Raw genomic sequence first — 22646 nt, forward strand, 5'->3', positions numbered from 1 at the left:
AAATGGACAGGGAAACAACTTTCAGGCTTTACCACAGGTTTTCCCACCGACCTCTGTACATCCTGGGTACTTTGGAGGTGGATCTGTATTTCAGAGTATGGCTGGTTATGCACCTAGAAACCAGATTTATGTACTAGGAACAGTGTTTGGGGGTACATAGGGTTTTATGCCAAACCCCATGTATGGTAATATAGGCATGCAGCCTGGATTTCAGGGAGTTCAGGGCAGTTTTGGCATGCCACAGGGCACTTTTGGTAAGGCTGGTTATCAAAATCAGCAAGCAAGTATTGTGTCCACAAGCCCTGTAGTCAGTGGTCCGGCAACTCCTATGCCACCTGTTAGTGTTCCTATGTTACAGGCATATCCTACGGACCCTTTGATAGCTCATGAGAAGCCAAAGCCATACAAGGAAGGTGGTGCAGCCGTACAGTTTGACATCTTTCAAGGATTTGAAGATAGGACTAAGGCTCTCTCTTTCTTACAGCAGTTTGATGCCGCATTTGTAGGAGGGAATTTTACAGAGCCTTCTAAGGTCCGGAAAGCTGCCACTTTTCTTAAGGACAATGCTAGTCAGTGGTGGAGTACACTGTTGATGCAAGGACAGGCTCCTGCCACTTGGACTTACTTTAAGCAAGTATTTGCTTCTGCTTGGTTGACCAATGAATTTGAGATCCATGTTATGTCAGCTTGGCACAATTTGGATGCATCTAAATGCAAGGATCTGGAAGACTATAACAAGAAGTTTTGGGAGGCTTTGTTTCCACTCACTTCTTACAGGGTTGTGCCATTGACCGAGCACATAGAGAAATATTGTTGTGGGCTGCCCAAGGAACTTCGGAATTATTGTACAAAGACAAAGGTCACCACTTTGCCTCAGTTAATTGAGAATGCCACCACAGGAAACGCATTATTGTTGGGACAGTCAAGTGGTTTTGGGGGCAGCATTAAACAGGACAAATCTGAAAAATTTTCAGCAAAGAAGCCATTTGATAAACAGGTTTATCAGAATAAGCACAGGTAAACCTTGACAGTTCAAGAAGAAGCCAGCCAAGTCCTTTGGACAGCAGTCAAAGGACCAGAAGAAACCTTTTGTACGCAAGTCTCTTGGAGAGAGAAAGGCTTTAATGGCTGAGAGGAAATGCTTTATCTGTGAGCAGACTGGTCATATTGCATCTAACTGTCCGGACAAGAATAAGAGATCAGCTAATGATGATAAAGAGGACAGAAAAGGAAAGAAGCCCAAACCTTCAACAGGTTTAGTGCCAGATATGCTGGGAGACAAGCCACACTCAAATGCTAATGAGCTTTGCAGAGCTTGGGGTAAAGTTAGGGATCAACATATACTTATTTTCTTTGATCCTGGAGTTTCTTAAAGAAAAGATGACTTCTAGTCCAGTGATCATCCTACCAGATCTTAGGAAGTCATTTGTTGTCCAGTGTGATGCCTGTGGCAATAGCATTGGTGCAGTGCTAATGCAAGATGGCCAGGTAGTGGCTTATGAAAGCAGAATCTTGCGAGGGCCAGAGAAGACTATGCAGGTCTATGAGAAAGAATTGCTGGCTGTGATTCATGCGCTTTCTTATTGGAAACACTACCTACTTGGGGCAGATTTTGTTGTCCAGACAAATCATCACACATTGCGTTATTTCTTAACTCAGACTAAGCTGTCAGAAAAGCATATGTGTTGGGCAAACTTTTTGTCAATGTTCCATTTTCAGATTGTGCATGTGGAAGGCAAAAAGAATGTTGTGGCTGATGCTTTGTCAAGGAAGCCACAAATTTCAACTATGTCAATTCCTTATCATCATGAGCTTGATGATATGAAGGAACAGTATGCTGATGATGAAGATTTTGCAAGGATCTCTAATCAGCTTATCAATGGACAACATCATGAGCATTATCTTCTCAAGGATGATTTCATGTTAATGCATGGTAGACTATGTGTGACTATGCCATTGAGACGGAAAGTTATGACAGAGAGTCATTCTCCACCGTATGCAGGGCATCATGATATTGATGCAACAGTCAAAGCAGTAGAGACATTCTTTTATTGGCCTACTTTGAGAAGAGACATGGATGCTTTTGTGCAGCAGTGCTTGATTTGCCAGAACGTCAAGTTTGACAGGCAAAAAGCACCAAGGCTTTTACAGCCATTGCCTATTCTGGATAAACCATGGGAAAGCATAGCTATGGATTTTATCTTTGATCTTCCAAGGACACAGACACGAAATAATGGGATATGGACTATTATTTGCAGGTTTAGCAAACAAGCTCATTTCATTCCTATCAGGAAGAAGATAAAACCAGATCAGATGGCACGTTTATTTATGTGCAATGTCTTCAAGTATCATGGTATGCCACAGTCTATTGTCAGTGACCGTGATCCATGGATGACAAGTCTATTCTGGAGAGGCATATTTGAGAACATGGGCACAACGCTTAAGTTCTCATCGTCATTTCATCCACACACTGATAGACAGTCAGAAGAGGCAAATTCTACTATCTTGGATCTGCTTAAGTGCTATGTGTCAAAACACAAGTCAAAGTGGGAGCAGTATTTGCCTTTGGTCGAGTATGCATACAATAATACTGTGCATTCGTCAACAAGCAAAGCCCCTTTTGAAATTGTTGAAGGTGGTAAAAAGGTTCCTCCCATTTTGCATACAAAGGATAAGATCTTTCAGGCAGATCAGTATGTGTAGACTATGGGTGAAATGTATCAGAAAGTTAAGCATACCCTTGAAAGGACTCAGGCAAAGCAAAAGAAAGTTGTTGATCATCACCGTCCTAAATTGATATTTTTACTTGGTGATTGGGTACTGTTGCGGTTTGTAAAGGCACGCTTAAAGAAGCGGAAAGGCAAGGAAAGTCTTTTCACTAAGCTTAGTATGCGATACTATGGGCCTTTTCAAGTAACAGAGAAGATTAGTGATGTCAACTATAGCCTGAATTTGCCTGACAATTGGAAGATTCATAATGCTCTCCATGTAAGTCTTCTTAGACCCTATGTGGGTGATGTGCCAGAAGATATGCTAGCTGAGGAACAGCCCGAAGTTGAGGAACTTGATGAAATTCTTGCTCCATAACAGGTACTGGCACACAAGGAAAGAAAAGTGAAAGGCAAGGTTGCTAGAAGGTATTTGGTTAAGTTCAAGAACTATCCAGCTATAGATGCTAAGTGGATGGACGAAGGTGAACTTGCAGTCACCTAATGTGTTGGAACTTTACCTTGAAGCATTTCGCTTGCAACCTACCTTGACCCCTTGTATCTCTAAGCTGAGATAGATTGTCAAAGTGACAATTGCTCAAGAAAGAAATTATGTACACAAACAGATTTTGTACAAGTTAACACTTATTGTGTCCATATGGTTTTCTCAGTGCTAAAGAAGTAAGTATTGCTTGCAAAAATACAGTTTTTACTTCTATTGAATTGAATACATGTTCTAACAATGGTTACTCGATCGGGCATGTATTTTGTGAATTGACTCAGTGCGGATATCATTTTGATGTAACGACCACTAGATCTCTAGTCAGGGTGATGTGGAGTCATCAAATGAGAATCTGCCACTATGGGGATATCATTGTGGTGTACCGGCCACTATATCTCGAAACAGTGATGTGAAGTCACACGATGATAGTCTGCCATGTTTCACAGTTAGAACATACATGTGTTAACAGTGTGTTCAGTACACAATGTTGACTAATAGCATGTATGTGTTGTACATGTGCTGCCAAGTGTAAGTTCACTGGGTTAGCCGGAAGCATGTATGGCATTCATGCAAACGAGGACATTTGCGATTTCGAGAGGGAGGTATGTCACAAGATTACATATTTTATTTGGTTTTCCTTTTTGGAAGGATCCCTCTTGAAATCTAAACGCCTGAGTTGCATGGCCAGTATGTGAAACAGACAGGAATGTCTAGTGAGTCAAGACTGGATAGTTAAGGTCCAGTACAAGTCTGGAAGAGACTGATGGCACTGTAGATTAACAAGCCTGGAAGAGACTTGTGAAAGTGTATATGGACAAGTGTGTTGAAGAACTAGCCTGGAAGAGACTAGTCCAAAGTGAAGATGAACAAATCTTCAAGAGATTAGTCCATGTGGGGTCATCAGTGGAAATTCACTTTCAGTTGAGCTACATTACAGATTTGGATGTAGCCATAGTCTGCAAAGATGCAATGGAAGAAACTCCTAAAATTTAGGGAGTTACTATTTTTGGACCCCAGAATCTATTCGCGTCATTATCTTCGTTTTTGCACGAGGATCAATCCTTTGGTCTGTGCCGAGGTCAAATTCTGCACCAAGAATCGAGAATTTTAGACCGAAAGGTTTAAACAGGAAAATTGTTATATGTATCCATGTGTCACAATTTGGGCATAAATTCCCAAAAGAGAGAGAGAGGGCAGCACAAAAACGAGTTTCAATGCATGGGGGGCTCATTTTGTGAAAGGGAGATGGATTGCTGCAGATGGAGAGCTCTTGAGAGCTGGTCTACCTTGTCTATGATGCACAGAGGCTTGAGCTTGCTTCTTACTCTCTCTCTTTCTCTCCCTGACAGTATGGTTATGCTGCAGAATCAAGGGCCTTTCTTCTGATTCAAGTACAGCTGTGTGGAATATGCTGGTTTTGCATGAGGCAAGAGCCTCCTTTCTCCAGGAACAGGAGCAGTTGTATGCTGTCCCAGTAGGGACAGGTGAGGGTGGTAACCTCACCAAGTAAGTTTCTGAAACAGCACTGAATCAATACTGTTTTTGGACTGTTCAGAGGTTAATTCAGAGCCCAATTGATGTCAGAATCAAGGGGCACTTGGCCCAGATGATGCAGGACAGTGCAGAGAACAATATGAGCTGAGAATAGGTGTCAAAACAGGTCTGAACCAGTAATTACAATGGGCTGAACAGTATAGGGAACAGTATGAGTTGTAAACAGGTTTCAGAACAGGTCTGAACCAGTAATTACAACAGGCTGAAATGGTCAATTCTGCACTCCAACCAGAAGATTCAGACTTGGGCAGAGTTCCCCCTCCTGGTCGGCTTGTTTTGGGTCAGTAATTGTACTGTTATGCTGCCAAATTTCACCCAGAATAGGTGAAAGACAGCCCATTGTACTCTCTCTCTTTTTAAAAATAAAGAAATACCGCAAGGGGCGCCTAACTTAGGGGCCAACAGGGTGTCTGTGTGGCAACAGGAGCATTTTAGCTTCCTGTTTTTCTTCTTGATTCTGAGTCTTTAAGTTCAGGTAAAGTGGACGACTGTAAATTGGGTGAAGGCATTTATGTATTTTGGTTGTACACTACCGCCCTTTCCAGTGAACAGGCCGGTTATAACTGCTCTCCTACCAAATGACAAATGTAATATCTACTGCAGTATTAGTTATGAAGTAGTCATGTGTCAGATGCAGGGTTGCATCATGTCCACGGAGGAGACAAAACTGCCCAATCCATCAAGTCCGGTCAGATCCATATGATTCATCTGATCTACACTGGACGGAACTGTCAAGTCCAATCAGATCCATACGATCCCTCCAGGATCTGTCCGGTCTAAACTGGACAGTTAAAACTGACTATTACATGTTTGACCCGAAAAGGCTCCTGATAGTTTTTCCGACTGTTCTCACCCCCAGATGACTGTTTTGCAGCCCGCTTTTTGGCTGGCTGTGCTTTAAAACTGCAGCCTCCCACTTCACTCTCCATCCTCAACTTTCCAGGTCTCCTCCAACTTCAAGGCTCAAGCTTCATCTCTATTCCAAGCTCTCAAGCTTCATACCTCCACCTCTTCCTCTTCCTATCTTAGCACCTCCTTTTGCTCTTCTTCGTTTCTACAGACTGCCACCTCCTCTTCCTCTACATCCAGCTCCACCTCCACCACTATTATCACCTCCTCTATTACAAAGCCTAAGACTCTTCTCATGGATAGCAACTCATGTTAAAACAAGTAACATTTACTAACCTAACCCTCAGTTTCCTATGTATTTTTTTATGACTGTATGAAAAGCCAGATTTTATCCAACACTTTTTTGTGTACATTCAGTACCGTACTAAGTCCACAGACATACCTAACTACCCTAGTCAAATGATGAAGTAATATTGCTTGTAGATAGCTTCTCATGCTCACAAGGACATAGGATGAATTTTTTCATGCAAATGCTCAAGCTGCCCCCCCTTCTAAGGAGGTGTTGACCATATGTTGACCTGGCCATCTAACAACATGACAATCTGATGTGCCTGCTGACCTAACTACAGCGATTACTATACACACGAAAAAACAACTGCCTACCACTTTGTGACGTCTAACTCTCATCACACAATTGAACACCATCCCTTCCACACTCTCTTACGCACCAGAGATACTTCTTTGCATGCCACGCCCCCTACATGCCAGCTATTAACACCTGCCTACCATGCCATTGCCTTTCCACTTTTCCCCCATGGCTGTCTGCCCTCCTTGCCCAGCCATCACATCCTTTCTCAACGACCTTGCCCAACCATCATGGCCTCTACTCCCTAGGCCCTAGGAGTATTGTTCAATGCAATTGCCTCCGCCCTTTCCTCATCACTCCTTCCCTCCTCACAAGGGATGCCACAAGACCAGTAGTATGCCAAAAATTCAGCAACACAAGAACTTGCCTAGCAGTTAGAAAAAGAATTTGATTCATGAGATAGTAGTCAGTCCCTCCTCTACCTTCTGGGACTTCAACGCAACCCCATTGCCCCCACTGTGACGTTGTCGTCGTGTTGGGGTTTGAAGATCTACCACCGGGGTTTAGAGCAGAAGAAGAGTGTGGGATTCAAGGATTGGAGAATTGGAGAAGGAAGAAAGATTGGGGTTTGACAAGATTTGGGTTTTAGAAATGAAGAAGATATCAAGCTTTTCCTAATTATTTAGCATACATGAATGGAATGAAAGACTTTGTCTTGATCACATCAAATGCATATGGGAATAATAAGTCTTTACATTAGGGATAATCTCAGATTTAAACCAAATGCATATTCCAAATGCAAGCTCAAATGGTTTTTATTTCATGTACATGGATGGATAATAACTCCAAGAGACAAGTATTTTGATGGTAGACTCAAGTACATTCAAGACATAGATCAAAAGCTCATGAAATGCATTGATAAAGCATAAATTTAACTTCAGCCCTATTTTAAAACAGTAATTTCCAGCCCATAATCAAGCTCCAAAAGTGTCCATAATCTCAAGTATAAGCTCCTCTAATCATTCACAAGTAAAGCCCTGATGTTAAGAGGTCAATTTCCTCTATTACAACCACATAGATCACTTGTTTACTCATCAAATGGACAAGAACAGTGGGCTGCCCTGTTTATGACTGGTTTTTTCAGTCCATAACAGCCCATACACCTTCAAAATCCTCCCCTTTGCTTGCCCTAAGTCACTCAAGTACTTGGGTATAAGACGAGCTTCATTGGACCATAAATAAAGTAAAAGAATGAGAGAAGACGCACATAAGAGCAGGCTGAATACTTTTCCTCAGGTTTTCCCCCTTTTATAGACTATCATACCATTCGTTTTCGTCATACCAAATGGACGGGTAAGAAGAGCTCTCACCTTCCTTGTTTGTATCTCCTTCTTCAGCTCCAGTTTGCATGCTTTGGAGCATGCACCATAGCCCATAGCTCCTTCTCCAGTTGCCACAGGTATGCAGGCCCGTTTTTTGCACCAAAAAATGCGGGCTGCATCCTGCTCAGCTCCCACTTATCACTTTGACCACTTAGGTCACTTACAAGTCATTTTAGTCCATTATTTCAGGTCCCACATGAACCTAGTGGACTTTTGGCACTTTTCTTGATTTCTAACCAAATTTTCCACTTGAACCAATGTGACTTAGCCTGGAAACTGTCAATTTCTTCCAGCTGATCAAGTTGTGGGTTCCCATAAACTTAATTTTTTATCAATATACATGGTACAACTGAAAATTGTATGACAAATACAAAATAACTTATGTAACTAAGTGATATCTAAGTTGGTTGTTGGGTAACAATGACTGAGTTATATATGAAAATTCCTCATATAAATCCTAGTAAAGTTCTTCTGTGTTTATAAGAATTCCATGATTTATATTATGAACAATAAAATTTCTGACATTCACCCCCTCCTAACCTACACATCCTCTGGCATGTGCCATTTCACAAGATTACAGGTTAAGGAGGGTCTTCTTCTGAAATATCTTCATCTTCATCCTCTAAGTCTTCTTCATCTTGCTTGTCTTCAAGTAGATGGCTCATATCCAAGTCATCAAGCTCATAAGTAGAAGACTCTCTCCGTTTGAAGAGCTTGATACGTTTACCACCTATTGGTACCTTGACCATGGTTCCATCCATTTCAGCCAAAGTATAAGTAGCATTATCATGTACTACTTTCACCACATATGGACCAAACTATCACTTGGCTAACTTCTTATGAGCACTATATTGATTGTCCAAGCTGCTGTCATTGACAAGTACCCAATCATTCTCTTGAATAGCTCTTGGATGGAGTCCATGATGCTTGTCGAACCTCTTCTTATTCTTCAATCTTGCAGCCTTCAGCCTTTCAATGGCTGTCTTGACATCTTCTGGCCTTTTTTCAAGCTGCCTTATGCGCAAAATCAGCAACTCTTCTCTATTTATGCCTTCATCCCAAGGCAAGATACTCCATGTGACAATAGACTCCTTAATAGGCATAACAGGTGGCTGTCCATATATTAGTTCAGCTGGCATATAACCTGTTACTGCACTATGGGTAGTTCTATCAGCCCATAATGCGAATGGAAGCATTCTAGGCCATTCTCTCATCTTTCATTTACAAGATTTTGCCAATGCTTTGAGAATTGGTTGATGACCTCTTTCACTCTTACCATTGCCTTCAGGATTGTAGGCTGATGTAAGAGATAGCTTGATTCCCAATTGAGCAAAGAAATGGTGAGCCTCATCGGCATCCAATTCTCCTCTATCAGCAGTTACTTTGGCAACACAGCCATACCTGCAAAATACTTCTTCAAGTAAAAATCTACAAACGGCTTGAGTAGACTTTGTTGTCAAGGCTTTTCCTTCAACTTGATTTGTGAGATCTTCTTTAGCAAGTACTAGATATCTCATGTTCCAAATTCCTGTAGGTATGGTTACTAAATCAATAACCCATCTATAGTGAATGGATAAAGGAAAGGTAGGCTGAAGCCCATCTCTATGCTTAACCATAGAGTACATTTGACAAACATGACAAGATTCAACAAAATGCTCAATGTCTTTATACATGTTTTGCCACCAAAATTTCTCTTTTATTTTGGCAAAAGTGCCCCATATGCCTCTATGACCAGCCAATAGGCTTTCATGAAATTCTTGCATGACCAGTCTTTGAGCCTTCTTGTCTCCTAAGACACAAACAGACGCCCTTCCTTTCTTTTTCGCATACCTCCAAAGGTAGCCATCTTTAAGAAAAAAGCCATAAGCTTTTCTCTTGATTCTCTTGAACTCTTCATTAGTCCAATCTTCCTTCTTTGTCATAGTGCTCAGAAATTTGCCAATTTTTAGCCAACCACCTGCATAATATTCTTCTTTAAAGTGTGAACAAACCATAACAAAACATTGAGCATGCTGTCTTTCAGCTGCCCATTGTCCTTCTATGGTTGTTTCTTTTTTCTTTGCTGCTGTAAAATTTGTTTCACCAGCTGAACCTGTTGTACTTGCTGTAATTAATGTTGTACCTACATTTTCGATAGCTGAACCAACATTAGGTACAACTGTACTTGCTGTTTTAAGATCTGAACCTGTAATTACAGCATCATTTTTAGCAAATATAGACTCTAATTCTTCCTCATCCATCATCTCTTCTTCATCCTTATATCTGGCACGCGAAAGCATGTCAGCAACTAGATTATCTCTTCCGGCAATATGTTTCAAATCATGATTTAAGGATTTAATATAGGCTATCCATCTTAGCATAGCTATGTCGGGAGTGGAGCAGTTGGCAATCATGCCCAAGAGTGGAAGACAATCTGTTTCAACTATTACATGTGCGCCCATGAAGTACTCCCGGTCACATTTTAATGTGGTTACCACTCCCCAAAGTTCTCTTTTAATTTGAGCATACCTTCTTTGTTGTTCATTAAGAACCTTCGCTCCAAAGCGAATTACATATCGGTTGCCTTCAAGGTCGTCTTGACCGACTGCCAATCCTATTTCAATGGGACTTGTGTTCACTGTGAGTATGATAGGCTGTCCATTAGAGTAATTAAACCTCTTTAAGGTGGGGGCTGAAATCAGCAATTTCTTCAATTTCCGAATAGCTTGAGTATGCTCTTTTTCCCATATAAACCTTTGCCCTTTTCTTAACAGTTGATAAAGATTTTCAGCAACATGAACGAAATGTGGGATCCAAATAAGGTAGAAGACACATGCTTCAAGAAATCTTGTCACCTCCGAAACATTTGTGCATATTTCCTGCATTTTGCTGATAGCATTAATCTTGGTTAGAGAAGGCTTTTGGCCATATAGACCACACATATGCCCTACCACAAGAACTTCTTCGACTCCAAAAACAGATTTAGCACCTGAAAGAGTAAGATGGACTTCTTCTAATTTAGACAAGATTTGAGCACAATCATTAAAATGATCGGAAACAAACTTGCGACATCCAAGTTCATTGCGTTCTTCATTCTTCTCATGAACTTCACATCCTTTGATCGGTACATCATCAAGGAAAGGAAGAGTAAGTTGGGGAATATAATCTCTCAATACTTTATGCATGGCATTCATCATGTGAGCTACTGAATTTGTAGCTCCTTGAGGTAAACTACACATGTGGGCTAAACCAAGAGGCGTCTTCATTGTGGTAATGTCTCAGCTCTCCAAAGCAAGCTGAAATTGGTCATAGCCCGAATATAAATCTCCCATGGAATAAATTGTTCTACCTACAAAAGCCTCAGCAAATTCATCAACAATTGGCCCCGAACCAACATTTCTAATAGTGACTTTATTGACAGGCTGTAAATCTTGAATGAATCCCAAAGATCCATTCTTCTTAGGCACGGTAAACTATCAATTGGAATATGGAGCTGAAGATGGCTCCAATATTCGCATTTTTATATTTTCATTTAAAAGCTCCAGTAACTTAGGCAAATGAGCCCCTGGTACCAGAATTGGTATAAGATTCCAAGGAACGTGTGGGACTGTGAAAATCACCATTGGTGCCACAACACTTGGATCCACACAGCCAATTTCATGTGGCTGAAATGAAAAAGCTTTTCCATGTTTCTTTATCATCAACATGAAGCTTTGCTTTTCAGCTGGCAAGAGAAAAGAGTCTTCACCAATTTTCAGCTCTTGTAAACTTTCAGCTGTAAATTGGTGACCAATATCTTTGGGATCACGAAGGCTTGGTTGTTTGGATGCCCTTTATATCAGTCCTTCACTTTCGGGAGGTAGAGGAGTAGCCACCAGCTTGACCTTCTTATCAACTGTCTTATACTTTGTTTCTATTCTTACCTCATCCTTGTTTGGCTGTCCAAAAGCTTCTTGATGTGCAAATTCTTGAATTATGTCATACATATCCAATGTGCATACCTATATGGACTGATTTCCAGCTTGATTTTCTGTATGAACAGCTGCATATATTTCAGCCAATATATCATTATAAATCAGCCCATGAAATAGCCCTGAAATTTCTTCATCTTTAGCCAAAACATCAATTTGCTTCAGCTCTCGTTCCACATGACATAAATGCTTGCTTTCAGCCCTATTCATAGCTAAAAACTATTTATAATAGCCCACACTATTGGCCGTAAAAACCTGCAAGTCAGCTTTTGGCATTGCTCCCTTTACATGTGGAGGCAAATTTTTATGACATGAAGCACTACCATAGCCTCGACTTATGGCAGTGCTACCCGAAAACCCTTAAATTCTCGGACATTAGGAGGTACAAGATGATCTCTCATTCAATCTCTATTCCGATGATGATTTACACATACAGTCAAAAATTGGACACCTTTGTCATTATCCTTGCTTCTTATCCGAGTATATGATAAACCATCATCAAGGGCCTTTGTCTCCAAACGAGACTCAGAAATAAAAGGTTGTCCAAGAATGATAGGATAGCTGCAGAAATCTTAAACAAAGAAATGAAATTCATCTTTTACATTACCAATAGTAACTTGTACATAAGGGCATACCGCATAGAGATTGCCAGAGGATTTATTGGCTGCTTTCATGCGCCATCCTGGGTCCACATCTATGGGCCATCCACCATTCTCGTAGAGACTTCTTGACATGACATTGATTTCCGAGCCATGGTCTATAAGGGCAATACATGGAGTCTCTTTTTCTCCAATCTTAACAACGGTTTCGGTGGTCGCCCTTGCCCAGTGGGTACGGGAGTAGTGACTACTAGGAACAAAGTGTGCATCAGTTTCTTCTTGCATGTTGTGAAGATGAGCTTCTTTCTTATGCATGGGCTGCACTTTGGATTGAGAAGACCCCACCATAACATTTTCTGCAATAGCTTCTTCAATTTCTGCTTCATAGATGTCTTCATCTTTGGCTTCTATGGCTGCAATCAATTCTTTGATTACCTCCAATCGAATCCCTTGAGTTTTCAGCTTCTCTTCATCCTGTAAATACACATCAAGTGCTTGCAAAAAAGCATGCACAGATTCTTCAGTTTCCTCACCAACATTTTGTCTTTTTCATTTAATTACATCAATTATTACATCATGAATCTTCGTTTTACAATTCCAAGAATTTCACCTAATGTAAATTTAATTCTACTTCCAAGAATCCTTTCTTCTAGGATCCGCTTAAGATCCGTCGCAATCTCTATATCAGACTGCAACTTGTAGCCGGGATATTTGCCTTTTCTTTTTTCTTCCGTTTTCTTTGCTTGAGGGGCATCTCCCATATCAAGCTCTGGCGGTGGTGGATTTTTAGCATCCTTCTGCTGATCTGGTTTGCTTCTTGTCACACGTTTAGTTGGCCTCGAAGAGGAGGGACCGGCAACATCTTCATCTCTTCTTCTCTTTTCTTCTACCATAGCTTCATGATTATTAATTTCAGCCAACCGAGCGAAAGCTAAAAATGAATCAACTTGCTCCATCCATCCCGTTCTTCCTCAGATGCATTGACTGGCAATAGTTAAATCATCTTTGATTGCCTTGCCTTGCTCCATGCGATCTAAGGCCTGCATCCACACTTTAGACTTTGTATCAGTTTTACATGCTTTAACAATTTCATTAGTTGGTTCAATTTGCAGCCCATAGGTTGCTGCATCAACAGCTGCATAGGCGGTTCTTGTTGCCAAATCCTCCAGTCTTTTCTTCATGCCACCGTTACCGAAGTTTGGCTCAAAAGGAAGCCCGGTTTTGGTTGCATGAATTTTACCATCCTTCCAAAAGACTAATTTTTCTGCTTTAGCTTCACGGAATGCACCGCACTCCCTCTTATCATGTTGTAGGCTATCACACCAGATACAACGTCTTTTGAAGCCTTCTCGTACGGGTCTCTGGGCTGTTGTCCATCCTCTTTCTTCCACTTTCACATCAAGCCTTTCCACCTTAGAATTAATCTCTGTTAGATATGGAGATCCCGCATACTCTTAATTAGCTCGTCCATGATATCCTTCTTTGGAGATGGAACAGCAGGATTTCTTGATTGCTCGGCCATAGAGACAAGAGGTCGAGATACAGGAACAAGCTCCTTCATGGATCCAGTTGGTGCAGAGGTAGAGCCCCATCTTAGGCGCATCTACTCTCTTCGAGCAATCATATTAACTGCTTCAGTGACATCACTCCAAGCAGTCTTCAATCCCGTCTCAGAGTCAGGATCTTCAAGCCGATCAGTTAGCTTCTCTTGAAGAAAAGGATCCGCAGTCTTTAGAAATAATTCAATCTTCTGTCTTTCCATACCTTGCTGATCGTTAGGATCTAGTTGAGCAAATTTGCTTTCAAATTCGCGGTGAAAAGCAGTGGCGGTTAGTCCCTTATTGGGCCTTTCGACCCATTCAGTGAAGACTTTCTTCGTCATGAGGCCAAAATCTTCAACAAAAAATTATTCTCGAAGAGCCTTCTTGAATGCGGACCATCCCACGTCTTTTTGGAAAAGACCATGAATTCGGTCCTGGAGTCCATGCACAGCCAAACGGGCAAAATATCGGCTCCAGGCATGATGAGAAACTCCAAAGAAGACCATCTTGTCAGTATAGAGAGGGATAAAAGAGGACACATTTTGCCCATTAAATTGCTTGAGCTCTTACCCAACTGCTTCCAAAGCTTTAATGGCAGCGGCATCATTCCGCTCTTCTTCTTATCTCCGCTATTGTTGCAGTTGCAACTGCTGCTGAAATTGCAATTGTTGTTGTTCGCTTTCTTGCATCAGACGAACCAACTGTTGCAAGGCATCTCCTCCCGAACTTGATGATTCTCCCATTGTACTTCTTTTTCCGCGGCTATCTTCACGTTGGGTTCACCACTGTCGTCGTGTTGGGGTTTGAAGGTCTACCACCGGGGTTTAGAGCAGAAGAAGAGTGTGGGATTCAAGGATTGGAGAATTGGAGAAGGAAGAAAGATTGGGGTTTGACAAGATTTGAGTTTTAGAAATGAAGAAGATATCAAGCTTTTCCTGATTATTTAGCATACATGAATGGAATGAATGACTTTGTCTTGATCACATCAAATGTATATGGGAATAATAAGTCTTTACATTAGGGATAATCTCAGATTTAAACCAAATGCATATTCCAATGCAAGCTCAAATGGTTTTTATTTCATGTACATGGATGGATAATAACTCCAAGAGACAAGTATTTTGATGGTAGACTCAAGTACATTCAAGACATAGATCAAAAGCTCATGAAATGCATTGATAAAGCATAAATTTAACTTCAGCCCTGTTTCAAAACAGTAATTTCCATCCCATAATCAAGCTCCAAAAGTGTACATAATCTCAAGTATAAGCTCCTCTAATCATTCACAAGTAAAGCCCTGATGTTAAGAGGTCAATTTCCTCTATTACAACCACATAGATCACTTGTTTACTCATCAAATGGACAAGAACAGTGGGCTGCCCTGTTTATGACTGGTTTTTTCAGTCCATAACAGCCCATACACCTTCAAAATCCTCCCCTTTGCTTGCCCCAAGTCACTCAAGTACTTGGGTACAAGACGGGTTTCATCCGACCATAAATAAGGCAAAAGAATGAGAGAAGACGTACATAAGAGCAGGCTGAATACTTTTCTTCAGGTTTTCCCCCTTTTATAGATTGTCATACCATTCATTTTTGTCATACCAAATGGACGGATAAGAAGAGCTCTCACCTTCCTTGTTTGTATCTCCTTCTTCAGCTCCAGTTTGCTTTCAGTTTGCATGCTTTGGAGCATGCACCATAGCCCACAGCTCCTTCTCCAGTTGCCACAGGTATGCAGGCCCGTTTTTTGCACCAAAAAATGCGGGCTGCATCCTGCTCAGCTCCCACTTATCACTTGGACCACTTAGGTCACTTACAGGTCATTTTAGTCCATTATTTCAAGTCCCACATGAACCTAGTGGACTTTTGGCACTTTTCTTGATTTCTAACCAAATTTTCCATTTGAACCAATGTGACTTAGCCTGCAAACTGTCAATTACTTCCAGCTGATCAAGTTGTGGGTTCCCATAGACTTAATTTTTTATCAATATACATGGTACAACTGAAAATTGTATGACAAATACAAAAGAACTTATATAACTAAGTGATATCTAAGTTGGTTGTTGGTTAACAATGACTGAGTTATGTATGAAAATTCCTCATCTAAATCCTAGTAAAGTTCTTCTGTGTTTATAAGAATTCCATGATTTATATTATGAACAATAAACTTTCTGACAACGTCCCCCTAGGATCCAACCTGGCCACGAGACTCGACGCAAGCCAAACTCACAATAAAAGGAATTGGACATCAACCTCACCTTTGAGCCATAGAGCCAAACTGACTCATCCCTAAGCCTAGGAGCTAGCAGTACTCTGGGTTACAACCTCATCCCAAGGGTCAACATCCCATACCACCAACCCACACCATCTTGCTATAAGTATGCGTCGGCCAACACGCCAAGAGTCCAAGAGTAGTGATCACATAATGAATGTGCACAACAAGGCCTTGAGTCCAATAAATAGGACTTGCTGCCCTTACTCCGAAGTGCCCTTAGTGCACTTGCACTAAGTCACTTCATGACCACTATGACCAATGCCACTAGCGCCCATCCAGACATCCAGGGATGTGACACTTGCCCCCTTATGAATGATTTTTGTCCTTAACAATATCCTTAGGGACGAGGAAATCATTCATCCTTAACAATATCCTTAGGGACGAGGAAATCGACTCTTTGATGAATGCAGCCTCCCCCTTCGGCCAGTTTTTCCACTTAACCAAACACTTAGGATAAATGATCTAACAATCATTTAGTCCTAAGGACAAGAACCAATTTGGGTTCAAGTGGAATCTAACGAGTAGTGTTCTCAAGCCGTGAGACTTTCTCAATTGGAACAATTAGTTTGCCTTGTCCCAATCGGTCTTTCAAAATAAGACAACGGCCAAAAACACTTCACTCTACAAATAAGCCACCGAAGTGCGAAGATGGGGCATATTTGGCTTTAGCACTCCATTTACTTAGTTTATTCCGGAATCATGTGGAACACAAGGTGAACTTGAATATCGGGAGGTAAATCCAACTAAAATATGCTACTTATCTTCTTAGTAATCTGAAAAAAACCACAATATATCAAAAATAATTTATAGCACTTGTTGGTACTCATTGAATCGTAGTCCTTTGGGACTTTAAGGTAAACCCACATGCCTCGACACTAAAATTCTTTAGTCATGACATATGAGACTCACTATTTGGAATGTGCATGGCATTTGTTCACTCAGCAAGCAACATGATATGTGGCACATTCTGCATGACAATCAATGGGATGCGTTACGTGCTGTTGAGCATAGAAATGGTAGTGAAGCACACAAAATTGTGGATTGCCATGGGTTCGGATTGTTCTATGCAGGGGGGCTCAGCTTGACATTGTTCAGGTAAGCTTATGGTCGTCAATGGCAAGTTTCAACTGGTCCTTGTTAAGAAGAATATCCATGGTCACTTTCTAGTTGTTGAAATTCAATTTAAAGGGGAGTAGTATGGCTGGTAGGCCTCTATGCACCAGATGACTCTTCATCTCAACAGGATCAAAGGGATCGACTCACAACTTGCTTGTATCTTGATAGACCATGAATATTGACGGAAGATTTCAATATGTGCATTCATCATTCACAGCCTACCTCTGAGCACTCAATGATGGATGCACCTGAGATCCATGTGTGGCATGATTTTGAGATGGTTATTTTGAAGTAGGAGATTTGGTCTTGGCTCCGCCCATCAGATTCAAGCTTTACTTTTCAATCAGCACACTACTCTACCACATGGTCCCACTTGGACTACATGTATCCTATGTGCGAAGATGCTTTCGTACCAAAGATTTTGGATATCGAGGTGCTGCAACAAGATGTTTTGTCGAATCATTTTCCTTTGCACTTCGACATGCTTGCCCACCCTATCACCCCTTCTGCGCAATTCTTAGGAAGGATCCCATTGCATTTTAAATCATCTTATCTGAAGCACCCATTCGTCAATGGTTATATGGAGCAGTTGGTTGACAGGTTTCTACTTGATTTCCCCACAAGGGGCACTGATTCTTTTGAGCAACTGCTCCAAAACATGCAAAGGGTTGCCAAGCATTATGATAGTCATCATGCTTCTCTTTGCAAGTAATGTCAACATGCTGCTCAAGCAATGCTACAATTGCTCCACTCCTTGCTAATTGATTCCCTAGATAATCCATGGCCACAAGGTTGACAAATCTCACTCAACAATTCCAATTGAGATCTTATTAGCAAGCCAAGTTACAAAGCTTGACTCAGAATCTATAAGATGCTTCATGTCAGCCACATAAATTTTTCTTATGCTTACATGCCCCTCCTGCTCAAGAAAATATGGTGTGCCTCCCGCATGCACACAGCTCGATGGTTACAGACCCACAACCCATTGTGCATATGTGTAGAGAATATTGCCTTGACCTTCTTGGTATTTTGTATCCCACTCAACAAACCACTCAAGTCCATTTGGCTTTCTATGCCTTGGTCAAGAATCAAGCATCACAAGATATGCATCATGATTTGGATAGGGATATCTTGAAGGGAGAGGTCATGAATGTTTTGTTACATCTACCCAAGGACAAAAGTCCAAGATGGGATGGCTTAACTACTAAGTTTTTTCAATCCTATGTTGCCAAACCTTTGGTAACCATGCGCCAACTCTTGCCAAACCTTGCGCCACTCTTGCCAAACTTTGGCAACCATTCGCCAACAGATCTAGAAGACTAGAATTATGCCTGCCTCCTGGAAGGTGGGGATCATTAAGTTGATTCTAAAAGTGTCATCACCCTCGATACTAAAACACTAGCGGCCAATTTCTTTGATGGGATATATATACAGAATTTTCACTTAAGCCATGGCTAATCATCTCCACGAGCACCTCCCTACCCTTGTGCACCCTAATCAATATGGATTTACCAAGGGCCAGAACATCTTGCATAATGTATTGAATGTTCAACCAGCCATTGCCTATGCAAAGCACTCCAAGCAAGAAGTCGTGCTAATTCAATTGGATCTTGAAAAGACTTTTGATTATTTAGAGTGCTCTTTTCTGGTAGAGCTTGTGCATATTATGGGTCCGCGCATGTCCTATCTAATACACATAGTCAACATGGATGCCTCTTCGCAGGTCGTGCTGAATGGTGGGGTCACTGAGCCATTCACTCTTGCACGATCAGTAAAACAAGTTTTCCCTTTAAGCCCCTTGTTCCTTGCCCTAGCAACCCATCCAGTCCTTTCCATGCTTTCTCACTTGGTATCAATAGGACAACAAATTGGTCTCTCTCTTACCTTTGGTGAACATTTTGTGGACCCATTGCTAGTAGACGAAATGTTCATGATTCTAAATGCGGCATGAGAGAACCTCCACAAGGAATTGGATGTATGTAAACTTTTTGGCCGAGCCTCTAGTCTTCGTATTAATGTAGCCAAATCCTCCCTCATCAATTGTACTAATCCGGGTCTACAATCTTTGCAATGGCAAGGGATGGTGATCCCCTGTGGGAGTGTCATGCAACATCTGAGTTTACCCCTTCGGCGTTGATGTTCACCCCAACCAATTGTTCCAATACATTTCTCTCAAATTGGAGGTAGAGTTTTTGTATTGGAAATCCCAAGCATGGCCTTTCCATATTTACCTTAAAGTGGCATAGTCCATTATGCTTCTTACGCTCACATTATTTTTGCCGCTTTTGCCTTGGAATGCCTCCACCTTTGGGGTTCTCACTCAGCACATTTCCTTTATGCTATGGAAAAAGGACACTTTCCATGCAAGTATCTCATGGATCTCTTGGAGCCATACTTGTACTCCTAAAAGTATGGGTGTTGGGGCTATTTTGGATGCACGCAATGGTATGGTTGCTCTTCAGTGGCCTCTCTTTCATGCCATGTGCATTGATCGACACCCCTTAGTCTTTCTTACCCTATTCTTTTTGAAAGTACCCAACGTGGTCGATGGTAGCACGGCCATTCACAGTTCATTGTGGCAACTTCTTAATGCCAATGCCTCCTTTTCCTTATCCTCTTCCATCTTGCTCACCCATCTACTCTAGTCATGGAAGTTGGTCATTCAAAATACCCACTAGCACCCTACAGAGAATCATTTGGCTACTAACTCTTTTCAAATGGAATTGCTAGGAGTGTCCAAGCTAATTTTGTGGGATGGGAAGCAAGAGGCTCACCCTAAATTTAATCGCATGGCACAACCGGGCTTATCTTCGGTTTCTAATGCCACTCTAGTGACGTACTAGGGGTTGATGTCTTTCGGCACCGCCAGGAGGCTTTTTCGCATCCCTCGAGATTAGAGGGACTTGTCGATGACACTGCACCCTAGAGAGCGCTTCCTTGCCCTTGAACCTAATCGACCCTAGTAGGATTGGGACCTTGCAAGTCAAGTCAACTCCAGTTGGAAAAGGCTTTAGCTATTCAAGTATACCATCTTATGATTAAGGACCACCATTGGTTAGTCACTAAGGCCAATACTATCTGGGGCATGTATACATCTCAACATTGGTGGAAAATGACTATCATGGAGGGTTGGTTCAATAAGACACCATACAAAAGTAAAGTATTCCTTTGGTGTGTCATGGTTGGTGGGCTGCCTCTCGCTGCAGCACTTGCAAAACGCCACATCTCAAATTGTGCTTGTTTTTCTGCCTCACCATTGTGGAAACTTTTCACCACCATTTTCTTTTGTTCCCTTTGGCACCAAAAATCTAGTCCCTATTATCTACTATTTGGCGGGATGTGGTTGGCACATCACTACACCCCTTTTATTGGATCTTTGCTTTGCCCAAATATCCTTCTCCGGCACAACCACATATGAAGATTTTGTTTCCATTCCTCTATTTCTGGGACTGCTGGTACAATTGAACAACTCAGAATGCTTTTGTTTTTGATTCCACATCTAGGGTTCAAACTCACCTCGCCAAGTTGAAAGGTCTTCTACATTGGCAACTTGACCTTATTCAACACACTGATCTCCTTTCCAGGGAGGACTTGGTTCCTTGGCATATGGCAATCTCTCCTACTTCTTTGCCACGATTTTTGTACTCTTTTAGTTATCTAATCTTCTATAAAGTAAGTTTATGCACAATGGCCTAAAACCATCCTACATCTTGTAATCACATAATCTTGTACTTTTTTTGTAATTAGTACGATTACCTATTACGGAAAAAAAATGAATCTGAAATTTCTAAGAGAGAAAGAGGGGCTGAAACAGTAAAGTGTGAACGTTGAAAGTTGAAACAATGAAGAGAGCTTTGTTGTGTAGCTGTGGTTTTTTTTTTTTTTTTGGAGTGACAGCAGTTAAGTCTGGATGGCACTTGGGCAACAGTGACGAGCAGGCTTCACGTGAGAAATTAGGTGGTTTTTGGCAAAACCAGGTCCAGCATCAGGTCGCTTTCGACAAAACCTTTGAGAAAAAGGTGAGTGCACTTCATATTGTGTGAAAGGCAGGTTGGAGGAGGGGGAAAAAAAAGTTAAAAACTTTTTTTTTCTTTTCTGCCCCAAATATGGTCAAGTATGATTCAGCCTTTTCATACTCGTATGGAATCCAAGCGTGAAAAGGTGAGAAATTTCAATCATACACTTGGGAATGAAACTGTGGTTGCAGCATTGAAAAAGCCTATGTAAGTTACTCCTCCTTCAAAGAATTTGATGTAATAAGGATCTGCTTCAACCTTCAGTTTATTCTTAAGCAGCATCAATTTCACAACAGAAAGAAGTGGTTACTTGTCAAAATGGCGGTCAAGTAAGTGCCATTGAGGATCCCGGCATTGATTTCCAAAGCGAACCACTTCCTTTGCAAAGACCATCAGTTCCTTTCTGCACATGAGGAAATATACTGTATTTGAAAACATAGGATAACACGGCATGAAAATTCCTTCCTTATCAACTCTCATGTTGATCAGCAATCAAACTGACTATACATATTTACATTACAGTTAAAAAAGTGATCCTCCCAGACCTCAGTTTAAAATCTTTAGAAGGCACAATAGCTAACTTACAAGTTCCAACATATCAAAGTCATATATAAATCCCAATCCTCATACACACCAAACTTTCCCACTGTGCACTGTAAGAAATCAATTTGAGATGCTGAATTCATGTTTACATGGGTAGCAACAACTCCGTTTCCAGTGCACCTTACGCTGCCCATGTAGCAGCGAAAAAAGCCCTGTCTTGTTCCAAAAGCAACTCAATTTGAACACACTGGATTGCCTTAACAATAACCCTACTAATTAACTTGATACAAAAAACAAACAGCATTGAGCCACTAAGTGCAACCTCCTCCCATCCTGTCCCTCTCTCACAAACAAGCACACCACCTGTCAAGCTGATTACTATTACCTTCTCCTCATTAAGCCACATATTCAAACTGAGAGCTCTTCAAAAGTAAGTCCCTTACCAGGTATAAGATAAATTGTTATTTTGATTTCAGGAAAATCTTCAGGAAGGTATGATGGGCTACAACTTCCACCAGCAACAAGAGCAAGAAGTCAAAGCAGGATCTGCCATCAACCATCAGCAGAAAGCATTGATTTTGGAGATCAAGGCTGCTTGCTTGTTGTCCATAAGGCATATGCATAAGACTGGATAGAAAGTCCAAGTGGCACAGGATCCACACCAGCAAATACCATGATCAGAGCTCTATGCTATGGTGATTACCCTGGTGTCCGCTGTAACATACCTTCACTTCCTCCACAAATTCAGTAACTGCTAGCTCTCCAAGTTGGCAATGAAGTCACCCTATAGACAACTGCCCCAAGGAGTTCAAGGTTTCCTCCTAGGTACATTCTTGACTCACATTGCAGAGCCTCAATGTGAAGAACCTTCCTCACATATAGAAGAGAGTATGAACATTCTTGACTCACATTGCAGGGCCTCAATGTGAAGAACCTTCCTCACATATAGAAGTGAGTATGAGCATCACGATCAACAATACTGCACTAGATATGGAAGGACATGGAGCTCTCAATTTTAACCCAAA

The 22646-nt window shown here is 41.3% G+C and overlaps 2 protein-coding genes across 2 annotated transcripts in view; one reads left to right on the forward strand and one right to left on the reverse strand.

Annotated features, from left to right (window-relative positions):
- LOC148034072 (protein PSK SIMULATOR 1-like) overlaps positions 1-22646 on the reverse strand; it is a 207740-nt gene that overhangs the window by 119867 nt on the left and 65227 nt on the right. The window contains exon 3 of the mRNA XM_087682064.1: positions 21389-21481. Coding sequence (XP_087538190.1) covers positions 21389-21481 — 93 coding nt within the window. The remainder of the gene's footprint in view (positions 1-21388; positions 21482-22646) is intronic.
- On the forward strand, positions 197-21289 carry LOC148034073 (uncharacterized). Its single transcript, XM_087682261.1, has 4 exons — positions 197-997; positions 1041-1254; positions 20960-21081; positions 21188-21289. Exons 1-4 carry the CDS (start codon positions 197-199, stop codon positions 21287-21289), a joined length of 1239 nt encoding a protein of 412 aa, XP_087538387.1.

The sequence above is a fragment of the Lygodium microphyllum genome, chromosome 7 (assembly GCF_053477565.2).
Source record: "Lygodium microphyllum isolate KBCC chromosome 7, Lygodium_microphyllum_v1.1.10, whole genome shotgun sequence".
Classification (NCBI taxonomy): Eukaryota; Viridiplantae; Streptophyta; class Polypodiopsida; order Schizaeales; family Lygodiaceae; genus Lygodium; species Lygodium microphyllum.

Coding starts and splice junctions, on each gene's coding strand:
- LOC148034073 (XM_087682261.1), top strand. CDS start 197: ATGCAGCCTGGATTTCAGGGAGTTCAGGGCAGTTTTGGCATGCCACAG. Junction 998..1,040: donor AGAAGCCATTTGATAAACAG/GTTTATCAGAAT, acceptor CAGTTCAAGAAG/AAGCCAGCCAAGTCCTTTGG. Junction 21,082..21,187: donor ACAAAACCTTTGAGAAAAAG/GTGAGTGCACTT, acceptor AGTATGATTCAG/CCTTTTCATACTCGTATGGA.